Source organism: Micromys minutus (genome assembly GCF_963924665.1).
Source record: "Micromys minutus genome assembly, chromosome: 2".
Taxonomy (NCBI): Eukaryota; Metazoa; Chordata; class Mammalia; order Rodentia; family Muridae; genus Micromys; species Micromys minutus.
The window spans coordinates 18,908,785-18,931,532 of NC_137971.1; the positions used below are offsets into that span (position 1 = coordinate 18,908,785).

General features: G+C 41.7%; 1 protein-coding gene across 1 annotated transcript in view; it reads left to right on the forward strand.

Moving 5' to 3' along the window:
- Positions 1-705: 705 nt before the first annotated feature.
- The window catches only part of ARHGAP19 (Rho GTPase activating protein 19), a gene marked incomplete at its 5' end in the record, with an annotated part of 38,468 nt that continues 16,425 nt past the window's right edge, over positions 706-22,748 (forward strand). Inside the window, 7 exons of the mRNA XM_080912774.1 lie at positions 706-761; positions 13,311-13,576; positions 16,542-16,622; positions 18,117-18,326; positions 19,932-20,158; positions 20,981-21,067; positions 22,351-22,416. Coding sequence (XP_080768900.1) covers positions 706-761; positions 13,311-13,576; positions 16,542-16,622; positions 18,117-18,326; positions 19,932-20,158; positions 20,981-21,067; positions 22,351-22,416 — 993 coding nt within the window. The remainder of the gene's footprint in view (positions 762-13,310; positions 13,577-16,541; positions 16,623-18,116; positions 18,327-19,931; positions 20,159-20,980; positions 21,068-22,350; positions 22,417-22,748) is intronic.

Sequence of the window (22,748 nt, forward strand, 5' to 3'; positions counted from 1 at the left end):
GGCCCAGAAATTTGTCTCTCTATTCTAGGCAGTGCTTTTGGTGCCTTTATACTGACTTTTTTTTTTTCCTCCCCCAAATCTGTGTTCTGAAGATCAGCCCGTGTGTGTGTGTGTGTGTGTGTGTGTGTGTGTGTGTGTGTGTGAATGAGTTTACTTAAGGTTGCTTACAGGAACGCATGCAATTTACCACTGACTATATACCATTGAAGAAAATGCCTTTTCTTCCCTTTTACTAAGCCTATGGATCCTGGGGGTGGGGTGAATGGGGATTTAAGTTGGTTAGGGGTGATGAGCCCTTTTTCCTAGCAACCGTTAACTGCCTACCAAACTCGAGGATGGACAGGGCCTCACGAGCCTTTCCTCTTCAAGTGACTTTCAAAATCGACACTTCTGTAACTCAGAGATTTACCTTGCGGGGAGGGGAGCGTAGACTGAAATTTCTGACTTGCTGCAGAATTACACGGGTTAATCAAAACGAGAAACTACATCTCCCGGCAGGGCTCGGGACCGTGTCCCTTTCTTTGGTTCTATGCTACCAATGACAGTTGAATATTTGAATAGACCAATAGTACCATGGAACTGTTCTTATTTAGGCGGGGCCATAGGTTCATCCAATCGTACAGGGGTTAGAAAAACATTCTAGCCAATCCAAGGGCTGAAGGGCGGATCCTGGGGGCGGGGCCGCAGACCAAGCTGCCGCGGAAGATGGCGGCTGAGGCGCTGAGTGGAGGGGAGGCGCCGGTCGGCAACTCCGGCCGGAGGTGAGCCAAGTTTTCCGTCTTGCTGCCTAGGAGACGGGACTGTGGGCTAGCGATGCCGCCGCCCTGCCCTTGAGTCACCGTGGTCCACAGGGCTGGGCTTTGTTCCTTGCTCCCGTGGTGTCTACTCCTAGCGCCTGCGGGGGCTGAGGCGCGTCGCTGCGGTCCGCTAATCCCGCGGCCTTGCGTGGAGCCCTCCCGGCTCTCTGGCTGCAGACCCCCGGGCCGCGGCCGCGGTGTCTGCCCTGGCGCTGAGCGTTTTGAGTGGAAACTGAAGCCCAGAGCGGTTTAGAGAATCCCACAGTGTCCCGGGAGCTTTAAATGTCCTTCGGGACAGCCGCGACCTGAGTGATGGTTAAAGGGATTTTTGTCCCCCAGCTGGCTGGCCTCTCTCGGCCTCAGCCTTAGTCTGTAAATGAACATAAGAAAACTTATTCCAGAACATAGACGGAATGACAACCCATTTAAAGAGCATAGTACTCATCCTGGCAAATACTATTCAAAATATGGTAGATTTTATGTTTCCTTGAAATTGTGACCTCATTTCTTCTTTCTTGAATGATACTGTTCCTGTCATAATGCGGAGCCTGTCTTAACGGATTTTAAATATCGGGACTGATACACTCCAATAGAATGAGATTATTTACATTGCCTGAGAGTATAGTCAGTGCTTTGTTAGTACAGAGTACAGAACAGGGAAACCGAGTTTGTGAGCCTGAATTCTTCCTGAGCCCTGATGGGGTTGTTTGGACATGTTACTGTTTTGTATGGAGGAGTTTTTCACTCTTTGACCTACCCATAAATGGTGTTGACCTTTTTTCCCTCGGGAACTGTGCCCGTGGGTTGGTAAATGTCATTAGATTATCCCTCATCCAACTCGAAAATCCTGAATTGTAATGAAAATGAGGACAAACGAAATACTGTTCTACAGCAAGAGGACTTTGAATTCTTCCATGAGACTACTGCCAACTGAATGTAACATTTGGAACTATTAACTAAATGATCAACATAGTTTTATCTGAATCTGAAACCTTCTATTGCTGTTATTGAGACAGGTTCTTGCTAAATAGCTAGGCTGGATTGGAACTCCCAGTCCTGACAGCTTCCCGTGTGCTAGTCAATTGCATATTGCAGGAGATAGGTTTGGGGTCCTTTGAGGCTTGTTTATATACTTTTTTTTCTTGAAAGTCTCTCAATCTTAAGTTTCTGAACTTTCTTCCTTTACCTCCCAAGTGCTGGAATTACAGGCATATGCCACCAAGCCTTGTTTTATGTGGTGCTGGACTTCATGCATGTTAGGCAAGCCTTCTCCTTACTGAATCGCATCCCCAGCTCCGATTAACTAATGGGACTAAACACTTTTTAAATCTATTATCTATTGCGCTCGTGTGCTCGCACCTGTGTGTGTGTGCGCGTGTGTGTATATGCACGCTTAGGTGCCACAATGCATGCACAGGAGGGCAGAAGGTAACTCACAGTCCTCTTCTTTCACCAAGAGGATTTGAGGGTCACACGTGGGTTGTGAGGCTTGCCAGTGAGTGCCTTTACTCACTGAAACATCTTACTGGCCAAGATGTGTAGACTAGTGTTTACAGATATGCTGCATAACTCTGTTTTTGGCATCTCAAGCATGTCCTTAGGAGACATTCACTGTATGGGAAAAGCTTCTATGAAATTAATGTCTCGTAGCAATGGGCTTAGAAACGGCTGTAGATTCAGTACTGGGCAGTAATGTATATAGTTAGTATCTCTGGGGACTGGAAAGGCTTGCTCTAGGAAGAAAAGCCTAGGGAAAGGAGAGAGACAAGGACAGATGATGGCTGTCTGTTAGACCACTGAGATGTTGAGGATTGGTTAGCAGGATTCCTTACGGTGACCCTTGGTAGTCCTGTCTGGAGTTGGATACCTGCCCTGCATTGCACTGTCTTCTCTGTGGTGAGCTGGAGAAGTCAAGTTCCAAGCTAGAGCAAACTCATCAAGAACAGATATGGATCTAAGGCATCCTTTAATCTATGTTTCTTTTTCAAATCGTCTGCTTAGTAAATACTAATACATTTGAATTTGTAAAGTGCTGTTATTTTAAAAACTTTAAAAATATCTATGTATAAAATGATATCTGCATGTTCTGGGATTTGGAGATTTAGAAAAGAGACAAGATGATATAGGAGTTGAATTTTTTTTATTAACTGAAGCCCCCAAATGGGATTTTGCTGATTCCATTCAATTTAGAAGAGATTGGAATCAAAACCTCATGTTTGGAGTATAATTGATGTTTGATTTGTAGGGGCCATTAAAAGAAAATTGGTGAAGTAGTTGATAATGTATATCAAAGTTTTTGTCACTATGTGAGCATGTTTCTGGAGTCTCTATTTTTCTTGTCCTTTTTATTTCCTCTTTTTAACCTATTTGGTAGATAATAAGTTAACACCAAATAACCTCTTTGGTAGTTTTCATATATGTAACTAATAGATACAAGCCATTATAGAGCACAGGGTAAAGAGCTCATCCCAAGATCTATGATGTCACCAATAACTGGAGCCTATTTGTGTGTTTCTACCCTGCGTTCCTCTCGAGTTTGTTGTCCCCACCTTTGCCCTTTGTCTTTTGTGTGCCTGAAAGGCATCTATTGCTGAATGATATCACCATCCTATTGGTTTTTTTTTTTTTTTTTTTTTTGCTTTAAAGTCAAAATAGTGTAACTAGATGTGGTGGTGAACATCTGTAAGCACAAGCATTAGGAGGTAGAGGCAGGAGAACAGGAGTACAAGGTCAGCTACATCTTATGTAGAGAACTTGAAGCTGGCCTGGGCTATCCTGTCTCAAAAAACATAATCAAAACCAAAATCCATCATCATCTTGGACAATGAATATATGTTAATGTACTGGCTGGTTTTGGTTTAACTTGACACAAGCTAGAGTTATTACAGAGAAAGGAGCCTCCCTTGAGGAAATGCCTCCATGAGATCCAGCTGTAAGACATTTTCTCAACTAGTGATCAAGGAGGGAGCACTCAGCCTATTGTGGGTGGTGCCATCCCTGGGCTGGTAGACCTGGGTTCTATAAGAAAGCAGGCTGAGCAAGCCAGGGGAAGCAAGCCAGTAAGTAACATCCCTCCATGGCCTCTACATCAGTTCCTGCTTCCTGACCTGCTTGGGTTCCAGTCCTGCCTTCCTTTGGTGATGAACAGCGATATGGAAGTGTAAGTTGAATAAACCCTTCCCTCCCCAACTTGCTTCTTGGTCATGATGTTTTGTGTAGGAATAAAAACCCTGACTAAGGGCTGGAGAGATGGCTCAGTGGTTAAGAGTACTGACTGCTCTTCCAGAGGTCCTGAGTTCAAATCCCAGCAACCACATGATGGCTCACAACCATCTGTAATGAGATCTGATGCCCTCATCTGGTGTGTCTGAGGACAGCTACAGTGTACTCATATATAATAAATAAATGAATCTTTAAGAAAAAAAAAAACCCTGACTAAGAAAGTTATATATATTTTTTTCTGTTTAATAATTATATGCTAGCAATAATAACAGTTTAAAGAACTGATCAAATATGAGCAAATACCTGTGAATCTCAGCATTTCAGGTTATTGAGGCTGGAGAATGGTGAGTTTAAGATCAATTTGGGCTTCAGTAGTGAGACCTGTCTCAAAAAAGAAGACATCAAAAAACAAAACAAAGAGACTGGATGGTGGTGGCACACCCCCTTAATCCCAGCTCTTGGGAGGCAGAGATAGATGGGTCTCTGAATATGAGGCTAGCCTGGTCTCCAGAGTAGGTTCCAGGACAGCCAGGGCTGGCTATACAGAGAAACCCTGTCTTTCGATGAAACAAAACAAAAACAAACAAACAAAATCCCCCAAACTAATGAATTTTCAGTAAGATCCTCTGAAGCTAAAGCATTGGCTTATTCTTGGGCAGTATTCATCATTTTGGACTTGGAACACACAGATGTAGAATTGCTTCTAGTACTAATTACCTGGGATTCTTGCCATTTAAATTCTACAGAAAACAGTCTTCTGAGACTTTGACTTTACTTGAGGAGTGAGAGAGACCCTGTTAGCAAGATAGTCTATAGAAATATTCCCAAATAGGAAATTTTGATGTCACTTTAAAAAATTATTTTTATGTCGGTTTGTATCACATGTGTGCAGCTGCCCATATAGGTCAGGAGATGGTGTTTGGTGCCCTGGAGCTGGAGTTATAGGTGGTTTTAAGCTGCTTGATGTGGGTGCTGAGAACTACTCTTGGCAAGCACTTTTAGTCAGTGAGCTGTCTAGCCAGCCCCTGATTGTACTTTTTCTTTTTTGAGATAGCATTTCTCCGTGTAGCCCTGGCTATTCTGAAACTCACTCTGTAGACCAGACGGGCCTTGAACTCACAGCGATCCACTGGCCTCTCCCAAGTGCTGCAATTGAAGGCGCATTCCTCTGCTGCTCGGCTCTCACTCATGTTTAAAAGAACAGTGTCCCCTAGCCCCATTACTGTGTGTTGTGTCATGACACATTTTGGAACTCAGCAGATAGCTTTCAAGAGTTGGTTCTCTTTTCACCATAGGACCTAAGGGTCACAGGTCTCAGGCTTGCAGGAAGGGCTTTACCCACTGATCTATTTCACAAGCCCAGCGGTGTTACTTTTCTACTGCTTCCTTCTCTTTGTACAACGTGTGGAGGAAGGAAACTATGGGAGGAGTCAACCACAAGAGCAATGCCAATTCTTTTGCCACCCAAAAGGATAAACGTTACCAATAAGCCAATAAAGTGGCATTGTGTACACTCTGAGAAGTGTAACTCAGTGTCTTGACTGAAGATATTACGTTGTCATTCTGGAGAACAGTCTTCTGTTCGATTCCAGTGTGTGGTTAAGGAGGTAAGCTTAGCTGAGACTTCTTTCACCTCTGGTTTGTCAGTTTCTGTCAAGTTGTTCTTGGGGCTTCAGTTAGTTTAAGTTGAGATCAAATATAGAGGCTGAGTACATTTTGGAGATAGTTGGTGTGTGGGAGATAAGATCACATTACAGAACCTTGGCAGGACAGTGCCTCTTAAGAGCAGACTTTAGGGTTTGAATGTTGTACAAGATTAGCTAAGAAGTGGGTGCTGTGCTGTAAAACCATGTGGAACTGCTTACTGCTCGGGACTGTTTGTTGCAGCTCTAAAGCCTGTAAGGCGGGCACGTGGCCTGCTTTGTCTTCTCTCTGTACAGCTTTCATGATCCAACTAAACTTGCTGTGGAGAATGCAGAAAGAGGGAGAATATATTGGTTTTATTTGGTACTTTATTCTTTTTCTACTAGCCCACCCCCCAATAAAGCGACATACTTAACACCATCTTTCAGAGTCTCTTAGGGTTGAAAAAGACAGCAAAAGAGTGAATATTTCTCATCGGGTGGTAAGTCAGGTTTAGACAACTTTAAATATAGCTCATATTTTGAGAAAAGCTGCCAAGGTTGTGGTTCTTGGAGAACAAATCAAGTTAAGCAATTCATCAGAGAGGAAACATTTAGTTTTGTGGGTTTCTAGTTTGGATAGAGTCAGCCAAAAGATCCATCTGCAGGATGCTGGGCTTGCTCCCTGGAGCTGTGCGGGTTCACGGCTGTAGTGTCCTCAGAAGCACTTGCATTTCATTTCTCTTTAATTGATTTTTCAAAGGTGGATCCTGTTTCTAGCCCATTCGGCAAGCATATCACTTTACATGCAGAGTACCATCTAGTGGTAAAAGAAATCACTGTAGACTGAAACCAGGTTGCAAAATGATTCTGGGCTCTGCCATTCTTGGAGATAGCTGCTTATCTGTTTACCTACACACCTAATTACTCATTTTCCTATTTCCTGCTTCTGACATACCCCTTCTTCTTCTTCTCCTCCTCCTCCTCCTCCCCCCTCCTTTATGTATTTATTTATTTTTGGTACAGGGATTAAGTCCTAGATCAAGGGCTCTGAGTGTACCAGGCACACACTCTACCACTGTGTCAATTCCTAGACCTAAATTGTGTGTGTGTGTGTATGTATGTGTGCACACATGCCTGTGCACATCTGTGGAGGGGGCAGAGATCAACCTTGGGTAGCCACTTTGTTTCTTGAGATAGGATCTCTCACTAAGACCTGGGAGTTGTCCATTTAACTAGGCTGGCTGGCCCTGAGCTTCTAGAATCTTTGTCTCCCCGTCTCAGCTCTGGGATTGTAAGCCATGGCCACACCACTGTGCTTTACATGTAGCTGGGTATTGGATTCACACTTGTCAGGCAAGCAGCTGAGCTATCTTTCCACCTCTCTCCTGGCCCAGCCTTTATAGCTTTTACTTTGTTTTTTGTTTTGTTTTGTTGTTTTGTTGTTGTTGTTGTCTTTTTTTTTTTTTTTTTTTCTGAGACAGAATAGTCCTGGCTGTCTCAGAACTTTCTCTTTAGATCATCTGGCCTTGAACTCAGAGATCTACCTGCTCCTGCCTCCCCTGATACTGAAGGTGTGCGCCATCACTGCTGCCCTACACAATGAAAATAAGGAAATCTATAGTTTGGTTATTTTCTGCTTTTTGTTTGTTTGTTTTGCTGTTTTGCATTGGGCGTTAAGCCAGGCCTCAGATGCCAAGCACATGCTAGACCTTGGAGCTGCATTCCCAACTCCATTAAGATCATGTTAGTTGAAACAAGATTTAGGACCAATTACTTTGCTACTTAAAAATTGAAAACAACAAAATACCTCCACACCCACAGGAAGCCCCAACACTTTGTCATGAAATATTGTTTCTACACAGAAGTGTAGAGTAATACATATTTTAACCCTCAGCCCCAGGGGATCTTGCCATGATTTTGCCATGTTACCTTCAAAGCTTCTCACTTTTCATGGCTCTGTGATTTATAACAGCAGTGCTAGTACCTGGGAACTTGTCTCAAGGATGAGCTCGAGCTTCTGATTCTCAAGATTCTCCTCCCAAGGGTTGGGATTGCAATTATGGTCTGTAATCCCAGCACTTGGAGATATAAGACTTGGAACTCACTGGGTAGCTCCAGGTTCAAGTCTTGTTTTAAAAATTAGAGTGGAGACAGAGCAATAGGGGAAGATGCCAGAAGTCAACTCTGGCCTCCACATGTGTGTGCATGGTGGGTTCACCTGTACACACGTGTATACATGCACCACAAAACTGAAAGAGTGCATATAGGTTAGTAGAATGCTTCCCTAGCATGTGTGGGCCCTAGGTTTAAGTGCCATGTTTTGACAGAATGAAGATTGTGGTAGTCTGAGTGAGAATAGCCCCCAAAGACTCATATACTTGACCAGCTCGTCCCAAGATGGTGGACTGTTTAGGGAAGATTAGGAGCATGGCCTTGTTCAAGTAGTTACAGCATTTTTGGAGGTGTTGCCACTGGGAGTGAGTGGGCTTTGAGAGTTCAACAGCCACCCATGCCAGGCCCAGTGTCTCTTTTTCTGCCTGCTGCCGGTGGATCAGGATGTAAAACTCTTATCTGTATAATACTAGCTCGTCTATGCTTGTCTGCTTTTTGTCATGAAGATAATGAACTAACTCTCTAAACTTTAAGCAAACCCTCAATTAAATGCCTTCTTTAATAAGAGTTGCCTTGATCGTGGTATCTTTTCACAGTAATAGGACACTGACTAAGACAAAACTATTTCTCTCCCTTCAGCTGCTAAACTACTGAGGCAAAAATGCTGTCCTTCCGCTCTCTCTAGGGATTGTAACTTGAGTTGCCAGACTTGTGTAGCAATTGCCATTACCTGCTGAGCCTTGTCACTGGATCATCTGCATATAAAATTAAACAACATCCACTTTTGATTTTCCTGGTCTCCCTCCACTAATCACTGCTAGGCCTCAGTAACTGGGTCTTTGTGCTTTCTTTATCTTGATTAATTTCTTCTTAAATACTGTTTCCAGGGCTATAGCTTAGAGGCAGAGTGTTCTCTTAGCACGCTTGAGGCCCTGGGTTCTATTCTTAGACACAGAACAAAAGAAACACTAATTAACCTTCCCTTACAGGTAACTCCTCTCCAAACAAAACACCTGGTTTTTAAAGTTTTTTCCATGTTTAGATCATATTGTCATGAATTAAAATATTATTCTTTGACCACTTCATACATTTATATAGTGTATTTTTATCATTTCTATCCCTATTCCCCTCTTCTATCCCATTCCTTCTGGACCCCTTCTTTTCCTCACAAACCTCTCTCACTTTTATTCACCTTCCTCTGTGATCCACTGAGTTTAATTAGGGTAGTTAGCATGAGCATGGTGAGGGTTAATTTATTGGAACATGGACAAATTATGGCTGTACCACTGAACAACCGATGTCCACTGCAAAAGGATCCACTTCCCAAGGCTGAGAGAAGCACAGTCTGTGGGATAAACAGAAGGCAATTTGGCAACATGCTCATTTAGTAAAACAGCAGCAGTAGGTTCCTGCTGGACCTGTGACCTCCCAGTGAGGAGCAGGGTTCAGATCCAGTCAGAAGGCAGTTGTCTGCCCATAAGTTGTGGTGCTTCTTTTCCCGTGGCATATCCTGCCTGGCGTCTGAGCATTAGAGCAGGCAGGGTCCGCTGTTAAGACTTGGTTCCCATCAACCTGCATTGCACCTTCCAGGCAGTTTGAAATCCAGCTGTAGGGAGGATGTGTCTAGCTTAATTCCAGCCTCATTTTTCTAAGTCCTTCAACCAGATTGTGTGGTGTCTACCAATGTGATCTGTTAACAATAGCCTCTGGGGGCTCCCTGGCCAGTGGGAAGTCTCCCACATCTGGAGCTGAAATTTTCTTTTCACAACATGAGCTGGACTAGAAAAAATGGTTCAACAGTTAAGAATGTTTTCTGCTTTTGCAGAGGACTCTGGTTTGGTTCCTAGTACCCATGTCAGGTGGCACCCAACCATCTATAAGTTCCAGGGATCTGATTACTTCTAGCTCCTGTGGGCACCTGCATGCCCTTAGAATACAAACTCATACAGGTACACACATATACACATTAAAAAAAAAAAAAAACTAAAACAAACTATGGCTTCTGGAAGCTGGAATTTACTTTTTGTGTATGCTGTAGAGATCCTTCCTCCATATTATGAAACTCTTCATCCTATGTGCTTACATTATGTGATGCTTCATTTCTATAGCCCGCAGTGTGGAAGTGTGAAGGATTCTGCTGTTTCACTCAGAGACTAGCGAGTACAATTAGCTAGTCTAGTTCTTTACTTCTGTTTCATTCCTCCTTGCAGAACAGTCCTCAGAGCTTAGTAAGTACTGCCTTTCAGGCCCCACAATTTGTCCTTGTGCCTCCTACATGCCTGGAATTTGTGTAGGTTGCACAGGGGCCAGAAGGAGAGTCCTTTGTCACAGCAGGAGAAAGCTTTGTCTTGTCTCTTGCTCTTAGCAATGCCTCATCAGAAGCTTTCGGCGTTTATGTAAGAATTTAATTTTTCTTGAACTTGAGTGAAATTAGTTTAAAAATGTTGTAGAACAGGATGTTATTTTTTTTTTAGTCCTAGAAATGTCTTATGTTATACACAGTCCGTCAAAGATACTGCTAGCTTTGTGCTGTGGAAGCGTATAGTCTTTGGGAAGGGATTAGGGGGCTTTGTAATATGGGAGAACTTCAAAAGAAAACCTCTCTTAACTATCGTCTGTCTGTTATCTTACTTTAAGTTATTTCTGCCATAAAAGTCTTCTTACCAGGTGCTCTACTCAAAAAGTGAAGAAGTTAAAAATAATTTGCTTAAGAAAAAAGTGTGGTGAGAGGTGGGAGTGGGTAGGTGGTTGGGGGAGCACCCTCATAGAAGCAGGGTAAGGAGGGTATGGATGGGGGTTTGCAGAGGGGAAACTGGGAAAGGGGATAACATTTGAAATGTAAATAAATAAACTATCCAATTTGAAATTAAATAAATCAATAAATAAATCAGAAATCTGTGACACCATATAAAATTTAAAAAAAAAAAAAAAAAAAAAAAAAAAAAAGGAAACGGTGTGGCATTGTAAGAGTGAATGAACCCCGGGCAGAGAGTGGGGTGGGGCACAAGGGATCGTTAGGGCAGCCTTGAACCTGCTCAAGCTGTTTAGGTGAAAGCATATTTTAGGGTGATGGTTTGTGGAAGGAAGGTTTTGTGTTTCTTGTTTCTTTTCAAGTGTGTGTGTTTGATCCAGTTTAGGACTGGAAGGGACAGCAGTGGCAAAATCTCAGTCTTAACCAGTCATGTCCTGGATGGTAAAATAATGCAAATCTGTAGGCTTTTACAAGTATACAAGTTTCTACTTCAGGACTAGGACATAATGTGCTTTATATACATTAGTGTTAGAGATAATTTGGTCAGAAACCACTTATTCAGATTTTAAAGGCATGTGAATTACAGTAAATGATTAGACAACCTCATGGCTATTTTTTTCTGTTGTGCATTCCTGGTTTTTTTTCTTTCTGGTCATTTCTCACTTGCAGTGATTATCAACAGTAGTTCCTCCATAGTGACTCTTGTTTCTGTCCTGTAATAACTGACACTGTAAAAAGTGGTTCTTGTCAAAGGGGGAAGGCTTCTGATTGTAACTGGCATATAAACTCACGTGCTGTGGTTTATGCAGCAAATCTGTGTGAGCTACTGTGGAAGGCTGAAAGGATAAGCTTGCAAGTGCTCCTCAGTGATGTTGGCACACACATCCAGAGCCTGACATTCTGGTGGGATTTCTGTGTGTGTGTGTCTGTGTGTGTGTGTGTGTGTCTGTGTGTCTGTGTCTGTGTCTGTGTGTCTGTGTGTCTGTGTGTCTGTGTCTGTGTGTCTGTGTGTCTGTGTCTGTGTGTCTGTGTCTGTGTCTGTGTGTCTGTGTCTGTGTCTCTTAGTCAGAGAACAATTTATAAGAGTTGATTCCTTTCCTGTGGCTTCTAGGAATCAAACTCAGGTTGTTGGGCCTGGTGGCAAGCACTTTTACTAGCTAAGTTGCTGGCCCTAAATTCTTTGTGATTTCTTATAGTAAGATGCATATAGTAGCCACAGACTGAAGATCAGGGCTGTTAAGATTACACAATCATTTATTTTCCAGGAAGTACCAATTGTCTTTGATAAACTTTTCATTATGCTTGCTGTTAAAAATTATCAGCTAAGATGAGGAAGTAGCTCAGTGGAAGAGCAGTATGAACTTGGTTCTGGGTTTAACCCTCAGTACCACAAACAAAAATTATTGGCTGGGTATGGTAGTTTACACTATTATCCTAATATTTGGGAGGTTGAGGCAGTAGGGCTAGAGAGTGAATTACAGGCCAGCTTTAGCTGTAGTGTGAGAGATCTTGTCTCAAAAACCAACCAACCAACCAACCAACCAACCAACCAAGGTGGGGATATTGCTGTGAAGAGTGCTTGCCTAGTATGCAAAGGGCCCAGCACTGTGAAGGAAGGTCATGTTGGGTTAGCAAGATGTGCTGTTGATTAGATCTGTTTAATATTTAGAGACATTACTTTTCCTGGAACAGTACTTGATAGCCTGGGTGCAGTGGATGTTTTATTGTGAAAGTATTTGTATGAGTCAGGTGAATTTAACCTTGCTTTACTGAAATGTGATAAATAGTCCTTTGAGAAGTGTTACATTTATTCATCTGCTATATAACTGATGACTGTATGTACATGATAAGGATTAGAACCAGCAGTTAGGGATAATTGATGGTGAGTGCAAACAATGGTATGTGTGCTATAGGAGGTGGAATAGTGCATTTTTATTTTTATTACATTTAACTTAGTAATAATAATAATTTTTTTAGAAGTTTTGTTTAAAAAAATTCAGATCCCATGGAGCTGTAGTTACTGGTGGTTACTGGTGAGCTCCCTGACTCAGGTTTCTGGGAGAGCAGCAAGTGTTCTTAACTGCCGAGCCATCTCTTCAACAACTTAACTACATTTTGAGTCAGGGTCTCATTTTATAGGCTGCTCCTCTGCTCCGTCTTCCCACCTCAGCCTCGTGGAGAATGCTGATATTACAGTCATGTGCCACCATGCACTACAGTAGAGTTACATTTAGAAATTTTATAATTAAAGGCACTTTTGACACACATTTATTTTGTGTTGTTGTGAGTGTATGCAGTATGATGTGGGGATCAGAGGACAGCTGTGGGAGTCAGGTATCACACTCAGGCCATCAGGCTTGGCTGTCTTACTGGCTCAACGATTGCGCTCTGAAAGATCAGGGCTTTGTAGAGAAGAATCTTTCTGAGTAAGAGTTAGGCTTCCATAGTAACTCATGAGTCAGAGGCATGCAGAGTGAAGATTGAAAAGTAAAGACAGGTTAGATGTAGTAGCACAGTGTCACAGAGCACTTGACTAGCATGCACCAAGAACTGCTAACTTGATGATCAAACAGCTAAAACTGTCTGTGGGCCTAGGCAAAGTGAATTCATGTATATCTTTATGTAGCTGCAAGCCTCTTCCATTCTGTGAATGCTTTTGGCTATAAAGAGCAGACCCAAGGTCAGCTGCTTCTATTGGAGGAAGCTGCTGTAGGAACCCACTGCTGAACCCTGGGCTAGGAAGTGAGAAACACAAAAAAACGATTCCTCCAAAGAACCTTCTGTTTGATTTTTTTTTTCCAGTGATGCCATCTGCAATTTTGTCATTTGCAATAACTCTCCCCTTCGAGGTCAGCCTATTATCTTCAATCCTGACTTTTTCGTGGAGAAACTTCGACATGAGAAACCAGAGGTGTTCACCGAGTTGGTGGTCAGCAATATCACAAGACTTATTGATTTGCCTGGAACTGAGTTGGCTCAGCTGATGGGTGAAGTGGACCTTAAGTTGCCTGGTGGAGCTGGCCCAGCGGCAGGATTCTTCAGGTCTCTAATGTCTCTCAAGAGGAAGGGTAGGTCATGTGCCTATGAAGGGCTGTAGGTCTTAGCTGCTCATTGGCCTCTACTCTCTATTTGAAAAAAATATGTATTTTATGTTTGCGCCTGTTTGTACGTGTACCAGGTATATTGTAAGTACCCATGGAAGCCAGAAGAGGGCATCAGACCCCCTGGAACTAGAGTTCAGGCCGGTGTGAGCTGCTATGCCAGGTCCTCTGCAAGGGTAACAAGTGCTTTTAGTGTTGAACCTTCCTTCCAGCACTGGGCTTTCCTCTTAACATTTGCACCCCCACTGAGAACTTGTAATTATCCTAAAGCATTTTTGGTGTTTCGAACTCATTTTCATTAGTAGAACTTTAATGGTGATGCAGATAATCTGAAATTTGAGGGCAGCTTGGGCACATTGTGAAATCCTGTTTGCAAGACAGGGAGGAAGAAAAAGAGAAGGAGGAAAGGAGAGAAGGGATGGGGTGGTGGTGAAGAAAAGGGAACAGAAGATAGAAAATACATTCAGTCCTGAGAGATTCTGTGTTTAGTTTAGGCTTATCAAGGGTATCTCAGTTTTCATTAAATAATGTTTTTTTTTTTAAAGTATCCTTCCTTCCTTCCTTCCTTCCTTCCTTCCTTCCTTCCTTCCCTTCTATCTTTCCTTTCTTTATGATTGGTATCTCACTCTGTTGCCCAGGCTCAAGTGCTTATCTTACCTCAGTCTTTAGAATAGCTGGGATTACAGGAATGTATGGCTTCGTTCAGTTAATATGGCACTAGACAGAAGATGGTCAAGGATACTGAATAATTATTCAACTGAGGATGAACTCACAATTACATCCATATTAGTAATCTTTCTAGCATTGAGCTAATACACACTTAACCCCTGCAATCAGTAAATAAATAAAAAGGACAAAAAGACAAGAGCTGGTGTGGTATTACACACCTTTAGTCCCAACACTCAGAAGGCAGAGGCTTCAGAAGGAGCTTGATGAGTTTGAGGCTAGCCTGTTCTACATAGCAAACCGCAGGATAGCCAGGATTACATAAAAAGGCACTCTCTCAAAAATCAGAGTAAATAAATGAATAAATAAATAAAGACAGACTACAGTTTGCAAACATTTTCATTCTATGGATTGCTTAGATAAAGTCGGTTCTTATACCTCCTCCACAAACAAGCTTTTCTAGACCTTGCAGCACCGCTAGTGTGATGTGTTTTGTGTGTGTGTGTGTGTGTGTGTGTGTGTGTGTACACAGGTGCTTGAGGTGTGTTGTGTGTATATGTATATACACATACATATTATGTATAGTTTATTCTTTGAGAATTTCATTTGTGTATACAATGTTTTTGATCCTGTCTGCCTCCTTCCTTCTAACTTCCCCTGGACTTCTCTTGTGTATCTGAGCTTCATGTTCTTCCTTCCTTCCTTCCTTCCTTCCTTCCTTCTTTTCTTTTTATTTAATTTTAGACAGGATCTCATATAGTTCTGGCTGGTCAGGAGCATGCTGTATAGACTAGGGTGGCTTTGAACTCACCAGAGAGCCCTCTGACTCTGTTCTCCAGTATTGAGATTCAAGGTGTGTGCCACCTTGCCCAGCTTTTTTTTTTTTTTTTTTTTAAATGACTCACAGAGTCTAATTTGTGATGTCTGCATGCACGGGGCTGTGGGAGCATGAGGAGTTCACATGTGGCCACACCTCCAGAGAAGAATTTCTTTCCTTCCCCTGCAGCCATCAACTGCAGTAGTCCACAGCTAGCTGTGGGGCCTTTGGACCCCTCCCCTATCACTCTGAGGTGTTGACCGGCTTGGTCTTGTGCAGGTAACCACGGCTGCTGTGAGGCTGTAAGTGTGGCATGCACTTCATCACCAGAGGAAAGCACTTCACAGCGTTCCTCCACAGTGGCTGGCTCCTATGTTTTTGTTCAAGCTCCTTGAATTTTCTGGGGAGAATGTTGATACTGATGTACCATTCAGGGTTGAGTACTCACGGGCAGCTCTTCCAAGCATTGTGACCATTATGAGTTTCTACATGAGCTGATGCCCACTTTAAAAAAAAAGGCTTTCTGGCTGAGGTTGAAAGCAGCTCACATCTATGGCATAAATATTTAGAAGACCGTTTGACTGCTTGATAATTTAGCAAAACAGTAGTAGGTGGTTCCTGAAGGCCTGTGGGCCTCCCTAGCCATGGGCTTCTGACCAAGCCGACAGTATTAGATATGAATTCCCTCCTGAGGAACAGGCCTCAGAGTCAACCAGGAAGTGTGGAGCACTACTTTTGATAAGATATTAAAAGGGCCCTGTTTTATTTTATTAAATATAAGAAAATCATTAGGCAGGATGGAGTGTTTAAACATTAAAAGATCATACCCTTATATACATGCACCACCACATATACATACCCATACACATAGACATGCAAATAAATAAAATTTTAAAAATGTAAAAAGAGATTATATCCTATACCAACTCTAGAGATACTTGTCATGACTTAACAATCACGATTGTTCAGGTTCTTGTTTATAAATTAAATGAAAATGTGTTTAGATTTGAAAAGTTTATGCCTCCATGAATTCATGATCTAATACAGAAATTTGGAGAGAATTGACTGGACAGTTGCTCTGACTGCATTTTTTTTGGGTCATATTTTTAGTTTTTAGTTTTACATTCTATTTTGATTTTTGTCTACCAGTCCTGTGAAAACAGTCAATGAAAATAGGATGCCTGAATGATTTTAGGATTGTGATATTTGTACTGGGGAGATGGCTCACAGGTGAAGGCGCCATACTAGCCCGATGACCCAGCACTCACATAGTGGAAGGAAAGAACCACCTTTTGTAAGTTGTCATCTGACCACCATATGTGTGTCTTGCCCCTGCATAAATAATACACATAAAAAGAGTCCTTATACTGATGGCCTTGTACTCTTGATTCTTGATGTAATATATAATATAATATAGCCTTGCCCTATGACTTTTTTTTTTTTTTTCAGAAAAAGGAGTGGTATTTGGATCTCCATTGACGGAGGAAGGCATTGCTCAGATATATCAACTGATTGAATATCTGCACAAAAGTAAGACTACTCAAAGTAGTTGAATGTTCTGTTTAATGAAGAGTTGCCAGTTTTCTTTTGAGAGTTGAGTTAGTAGGTGCCAACTACCCATCAAGAACAACAAAGATAATTTTGGGTGGTAGATTAAAAAAAAAATTTCCTTTCGAACTTCATATCAGTTATTAATTTGCCTTGTTTTTAAAGATGAAGATAGATTAGATAGCATCTATGAAGTCATAATTACCTTTTAACTCAGACAATTCTGGAATAATTTCTTGTTCCTAAAGAATTATGACATTTATTCAAGAAAGCATGATACTTTCATCTTCAGAACTTTGTGGCTAACATCATTCTCATTTCAGTTTTTAGTAGGCCTGTGGGTTTTTCTAAGAGCCCAATTTGATACATTTAAAATATCAACCCACACATGTCTTTATGACTTACTGGATGTAAGATGCTGTACTGTAGGAGGAGCTACAACAGAGGTTGCAGACTCCCATCTTAAAAGGGCTTGAGGCAGAAGCTGGAGAGTTGGCTCTGTTCTTCCAGAGGACCTGGTTCAATTTCCAGCACCTACATGGTGGCTCACAACTGTTTGCAAATCCCAACATCCTCACACAGACATATATGCAGGCAAAGCAATGTAATTAAAATAAAAAAAATTATTTTAAGAAAATGGCTTTTGAGGCATCTGGATTTGTGGGATTTTTTTTTTTTTTTTTTTTTTTTTTTTTTTTTTTTTTTTTTGGGTTGGTTGTTGTTGGCAAAAGATGTATTAAAACCATAACCAGCCATCAGGGATTTAAGATGAGGAGAATCCAGGTTTTCAGCTTGTCTGAGTGCTGAGCATACCTGGTATCCTCCGGCCCAGCTGCTGTGTGAATACGATCTGCTGGAGCACAGGGCGTGCTTTCCAGTTTGTTGTGGGTCCCATTCACCCCATTGCTATCACTTGCCTGGCTCCTTGGGCGTGGAACTCAGACCCTGGAATTGGGGGATACCCAAAGATGAAAACATGGACAAGCTTCTTCCAGATCAAACCAAAATTGTGTGTCTTTCTACTTTTTAAGAACTAGTGGGTGGGAACAGTTTATTTAGAATGACACTAAGCTTTTGGGAGTCTCTTAGCTGTAGGATGATACATTAGAGTTCTCTGAGTCACACAACAACGCAGAGACTATGTTTATTCTTGGCAGAAGAAAATAGTTTACAGGCACCACAAATATCCAAAGATGAACTTTGCTCCTTGAGAGTTTGTGAGGAATAAGGGTAAGAATTGTGACTGGGTTTTCTTCCACCTTACTTTTTTTTTTTGCCATTGATTTTGTTAAATTCAGTATCTAGTAGTACCCCAGTCATGTTCAGATGCTCAGGGGCCCTAAAAGATTTCACATTTCCCTAGAAATATCTTTAGAAAGGGTTCTGTGAAAGGTCTTTAAAGGGAAATATATGTTTATTCTGTGTACATTAATCATGGTTCTCTTTTGTTTCTTTTGGCCTGTCCATGCTGAACAGACTTGCGAGTAGAGGGCTTGTTTAGAGTACCAGGCAACAGTGTCCGGCAGCAGCTTTTGAGGGATGCTCTCAATAATGGAACCGATATTGATTTGGACTCAGGAGAGTTTCACTCAAATGATGTTGCCACGCTGCTGAAGATGTTTCTGGGAGAGTTACCAGAGCCCCTGCTGACCCATAAACATTTTCATGTACACCTCAAGATTGCTGGTGAGTATAAGAAGTAAGAAAGAGATGAAATATGTTTTCAATTTAGGAAAGTCCTTTGTGATGTCCTGTTGCTTGTTACTCTCTAAAGTACTCTGATGTTGGCTCAGGCTTCATGATCCTACTGGCCTCCTCTGAGTACTTACAGATCTTGGCAGTTAAGTTTGATCTGATCAGTTGTCATCTTCTCTTCATTGTTCCCCCTTTTAAAACATTTTTAAAAATTATACTGATTTTGTATGTTTTGTGCACATGACATAACATGCATATGGAGGTCAGAGGAAAACTTGGAGTCAATTCTCTCTACCATGTTTGGTGCAGTATCTGATGTCCTCCATTGGGCTGCCTTGTGGCTCCCTGTTCTTGAGAACATATGAGCTCTGGCACAGTTGGAGGGGAGCTGCTTGGAGTCATCCTGTGCATGGTTCCCTCTGACTTACCCTTTAGCCACAGCATATGTGAGTAGGGAAGGGCAGAAGGCTGATATTATCAGATTTGCCTGTGGATTTGATTTTCATTATTTTGGGTATTTCTGGAACAAACTGTAACTGAAAACATTTGAGGCCCACATGTTTTCCACAATGGGCTGGTGATATGGCTCAGGGGTTAAGAGGACCCTGGTTCAATTCCCAGCACCTTGTGGTTTACAACTGTCTATAACTCTAGTTTCAGGGGATCTGATGCTCTCTTCTGGCCTCAGTGGGCAGTGCAAACATGCATTGCACACATACATAGAGGCAAAAGATCCATCCAAAAATTTAAAAAGACCCAAAATGGTTACACCATTTAGCACTCTGACCCATAGTAGAAGGCTTTGTGTTCTCTGTGCCAGCATTTGTATCATGAGTGCTTTTGTTCAGGTTATTCTAGTCCATGTGATTATTGATCACTGACATTCTAGCATGCTCAGGGTTACTGACCACTCTCACGACATCTTTTCTTTCCATTCCCTCTTCCCCTTGTCTTTAAATTGACAGGCTGTGCTAAATTATCTAGTCTGGACTCAAACCCACAATCCTATCTCTGCCTCCTAAGTAGCTAGAACCATAGGTGTGAGTCACTGTGCCTGGTCTGTGTATGTTATTTTCTTTGAAGGATGTCTATTTAGTTAGTTTGTTTGCTTTTTTTCTTTTTGTTGAGATAAGGTGACTCAGGCTCCCTCTCCTCCTCCTTAGAGCTAGTCACACGGGTGTATATCACACCTAACCTCCTACTTAAAGCTTTCCCACATTTTAAAATAGGGTTGTCTTTAGTTGTTGAATTAGATTGATATTCGTTCTTATGTTTTGCTTTTTCTTTCTTGTGGTGCTGGGGCTCATGCTTTTCCTGCTAACTTCATAGTCACACAGGAAGTACCTTGCAAAGCCCACTAATTGCCTATTTGATTTTATCTTTTTTTTTTTTTTGTAGTGTTAGTATTTGAATCTAGGACCTTCCTAAGGTATTAACAGTTTTGAATTTCTTTTATGATTGAATATTTTTCTTTTTATTCCTTCTCTTTCTTTGGTGGAAGTGAGGGGAAAATAATAATCAAAATAGCAGTGAATTTTTTTTTGGCTAGTTTGTTTCTTCCTTTCCAATAATGTTTTGTTTTGTTTTGTTTTCAAGATCTGATGCAGTTTGATGATAAAGGAAATAAGACCAACATACCAGACAAGGAGCGGCAGATTGAGGCCCTGCAGCTGCTCTTCCTGATCCTCCCTCCAGCCAATCGGAACTTGCTAAAGTTACTGCTTGATCTCCTGTATCAAACAGCAAAGAAACAAGACAAGAATAAGATGTCTGCCCATAACCTTGCTCTTATGTTTGCACCCCATGTCCTGTGGCCCAAAAATGTTAGTATTGAGGGGAAGATCTTCAGGGCTTGATTTTTCTCATGTTGGGCTCCTCCTATGGGTACACACTGGTGAGGTTATCAAGGATCCCAGGTCCGGCCTTCATTTTATGAGGTTAGGAGTTTAGGAGTTATCAGAGCTGAGGGGCCTGGTTCCTGAAGCCTCTCTGATAGGTCAGGCTCTAGTCATCATGCATGGACACTTTCTGGACATTGTCACTGTAACTACTAGAGAAGCTAGAATATTCATCTTGGCTAGATAGGATGACTCCAGTCTTAATAAGAATGCTCCTTGGTAAATCAAATTGATTTTTAATAATTGAAGATTAATATAAGTTTATTTCTAACAGTTCAGAATAGAGCAGTGTGATCCTGTGGAATAATTTTCCAAGCCAACAGAGCAGTCTAACCCGTGCTAACAGTTTTACTCTCATACAGTAAGTTTTCTTTCATAAAAGGCAAGAGAAACAAGAGAAGAGATCATTGCAGTTGTTGTGGAAAGATGGCAGTTCTAGTAGCATTGGTGGACAGTTCTTTGGATGAACTCCCCATTCTCCACAGAGCCAGTGTCCTTGGCGGCTGGTACAGACTGCCTCTCTGCTATCTGTGCTTTGAATCCTAGCCTTAGGTTTTCCGCTTAGGTGTCTATGAGCAGGAAGTGAAGAAAGCTCAAGGATTTTCTGGTCATTTTAGGGACACAAGTCTATGTGTGCTATTATGTCTTTTTAAATGGGAACCTGTTAGCCTAAAGCCTTTCAGCGATATGCACTGGTGAGCACCTTCAGTTCTTAATGCCTTTGTTCCATCTCTTTCCACCGACCAGGTCACTGCAAATGACCTTCAGGAGAATATCACAAAGTTAAACACGGGGATGGCTTTTATGATCAAACACTCTCAGAAACTTTTTAAGGTAGGTAAGGGATGCCGTTTGGTTGGTAATAGGACAAGGAAGATGGGGCAGGGCGGGACCCTGGAAGAGAGGCACGCTTGGGATTGTAAGGCAGAATGGACAGTGGGGAGGGCTAGACATGGAAATAGAACGAGTCTCTGTTACCGTAGATTTGTTTCTAATTTTTAGGATTTTTTTCTTTTGTCTTTTTATGACTGACTGACTTACTCAGCATAATGTCTTCGAATTTATCCACAGAGTAACATATGGTAGCATTTCCTTTCTGAAGGTTGCACAGTATTTTTTTTTTGTGTGTACACTCCACATGCTGCTAATCTATTCATATGCGAATAAACATTCAGACTGTGTCTATGGTTAAGCTATTGTAATGCTGTTGTGAACATGGATGTGTGAACATTCCTTACAGCCCTGCCTTTATTCTTTTTGGTATATTTCCTAGATTGTATGGTAATACTTTTTAAATGTTTTCAAGAAACTGTCACACTGTTGTCTGCAGCACCTGTACTGTTGTTCGTATTTCCTAATAGTAGAGTGGGATCCATGTCCTTACCAACTCCTCCTTCTGTCTGGTAGCTATTTTCTGATTACCATCCTAATGGGGTGGAATGGCCTCCCTGTAGTTCTGATGTCTGCAAAGATGAGTGATGTGGCACCTTTTTTTCATGTGTCTTTGTTACTGTTCTATTACTGTGACAGGACACAGTGCCCAAGGCAACTTTTTATTTTTTTGTCTTGTTTTGCTTGTTTGTTTGAGACAATCGTCTCGCTAATTAGCCCTGGCTATTGTAGAACTCACTAATGTAGTCCAGGCTTGCCTTGAACTCACAGGGATCCACCTGCCTCTGCCTACCAAATACTGGAATTAAAGGTGTATATTACCAAACATGGCTAACCAAGGCAACTTATAAAGAAAGGTTTTAATTTAGGCTTATAGGTTTAGAAAGGTAGAGCCCATGATGTTAGAGCAGAGGCATGGCAGCAGGAATAGCTGAGAGATCAGGAGGCAGAGAGAGACCGTCTATGAACTGTCTGGGAACCGTCTGTGAGTTGAGTGCCACACGCTAACTTTGTTTATAAAACAGCAGCAGCTACAGTGGTGCCTTCCTACAGTTCCCATCAGATCTGTGGAGGTGTCTATTTGCTCAAATACGGTATTTTGGAAAATGTTTAGCATTTCAGAGTACTCTACCCATTAGATAATGTTAGGATTCTCTTCTGTGGCCTGAAAGATTTTTAGGTCCTATTAACCACTGAGCCCTGATTTCCTTTCATGTTCTGCCCAGGCTCCTGCTTATATTCGGGAATGTGCCAGATTGTACTATTTGGGCTCCAGAACTCAAGTGTCAAAGGTAAGAACAGGAAACTGGTCTCTAAACAAGGGAAAAATAGACGAGTGAATTTTAAAACCAAGTATAACAAAATCTTTAAGCCAGTGCTTTTAGTGTTTATCTAGTCATTTGTTTTAGCAGGGACAAAGACTGAGAAGGGAGTTGTTGACATTAAAATATCCTATGTACCATGTGCTCACTTGCTTTCAGGGGTCTTCACTGGTGGGCGATGTCCTCTACATGCGTGTCACGGAATAGATCATATGTTAAAGTTTCTCATAAAACCTGTGTGTATTTTATTAGCCTGTGATCTAAGCAACATTTTTACACCATTAATTATAGTAACAAAAGTT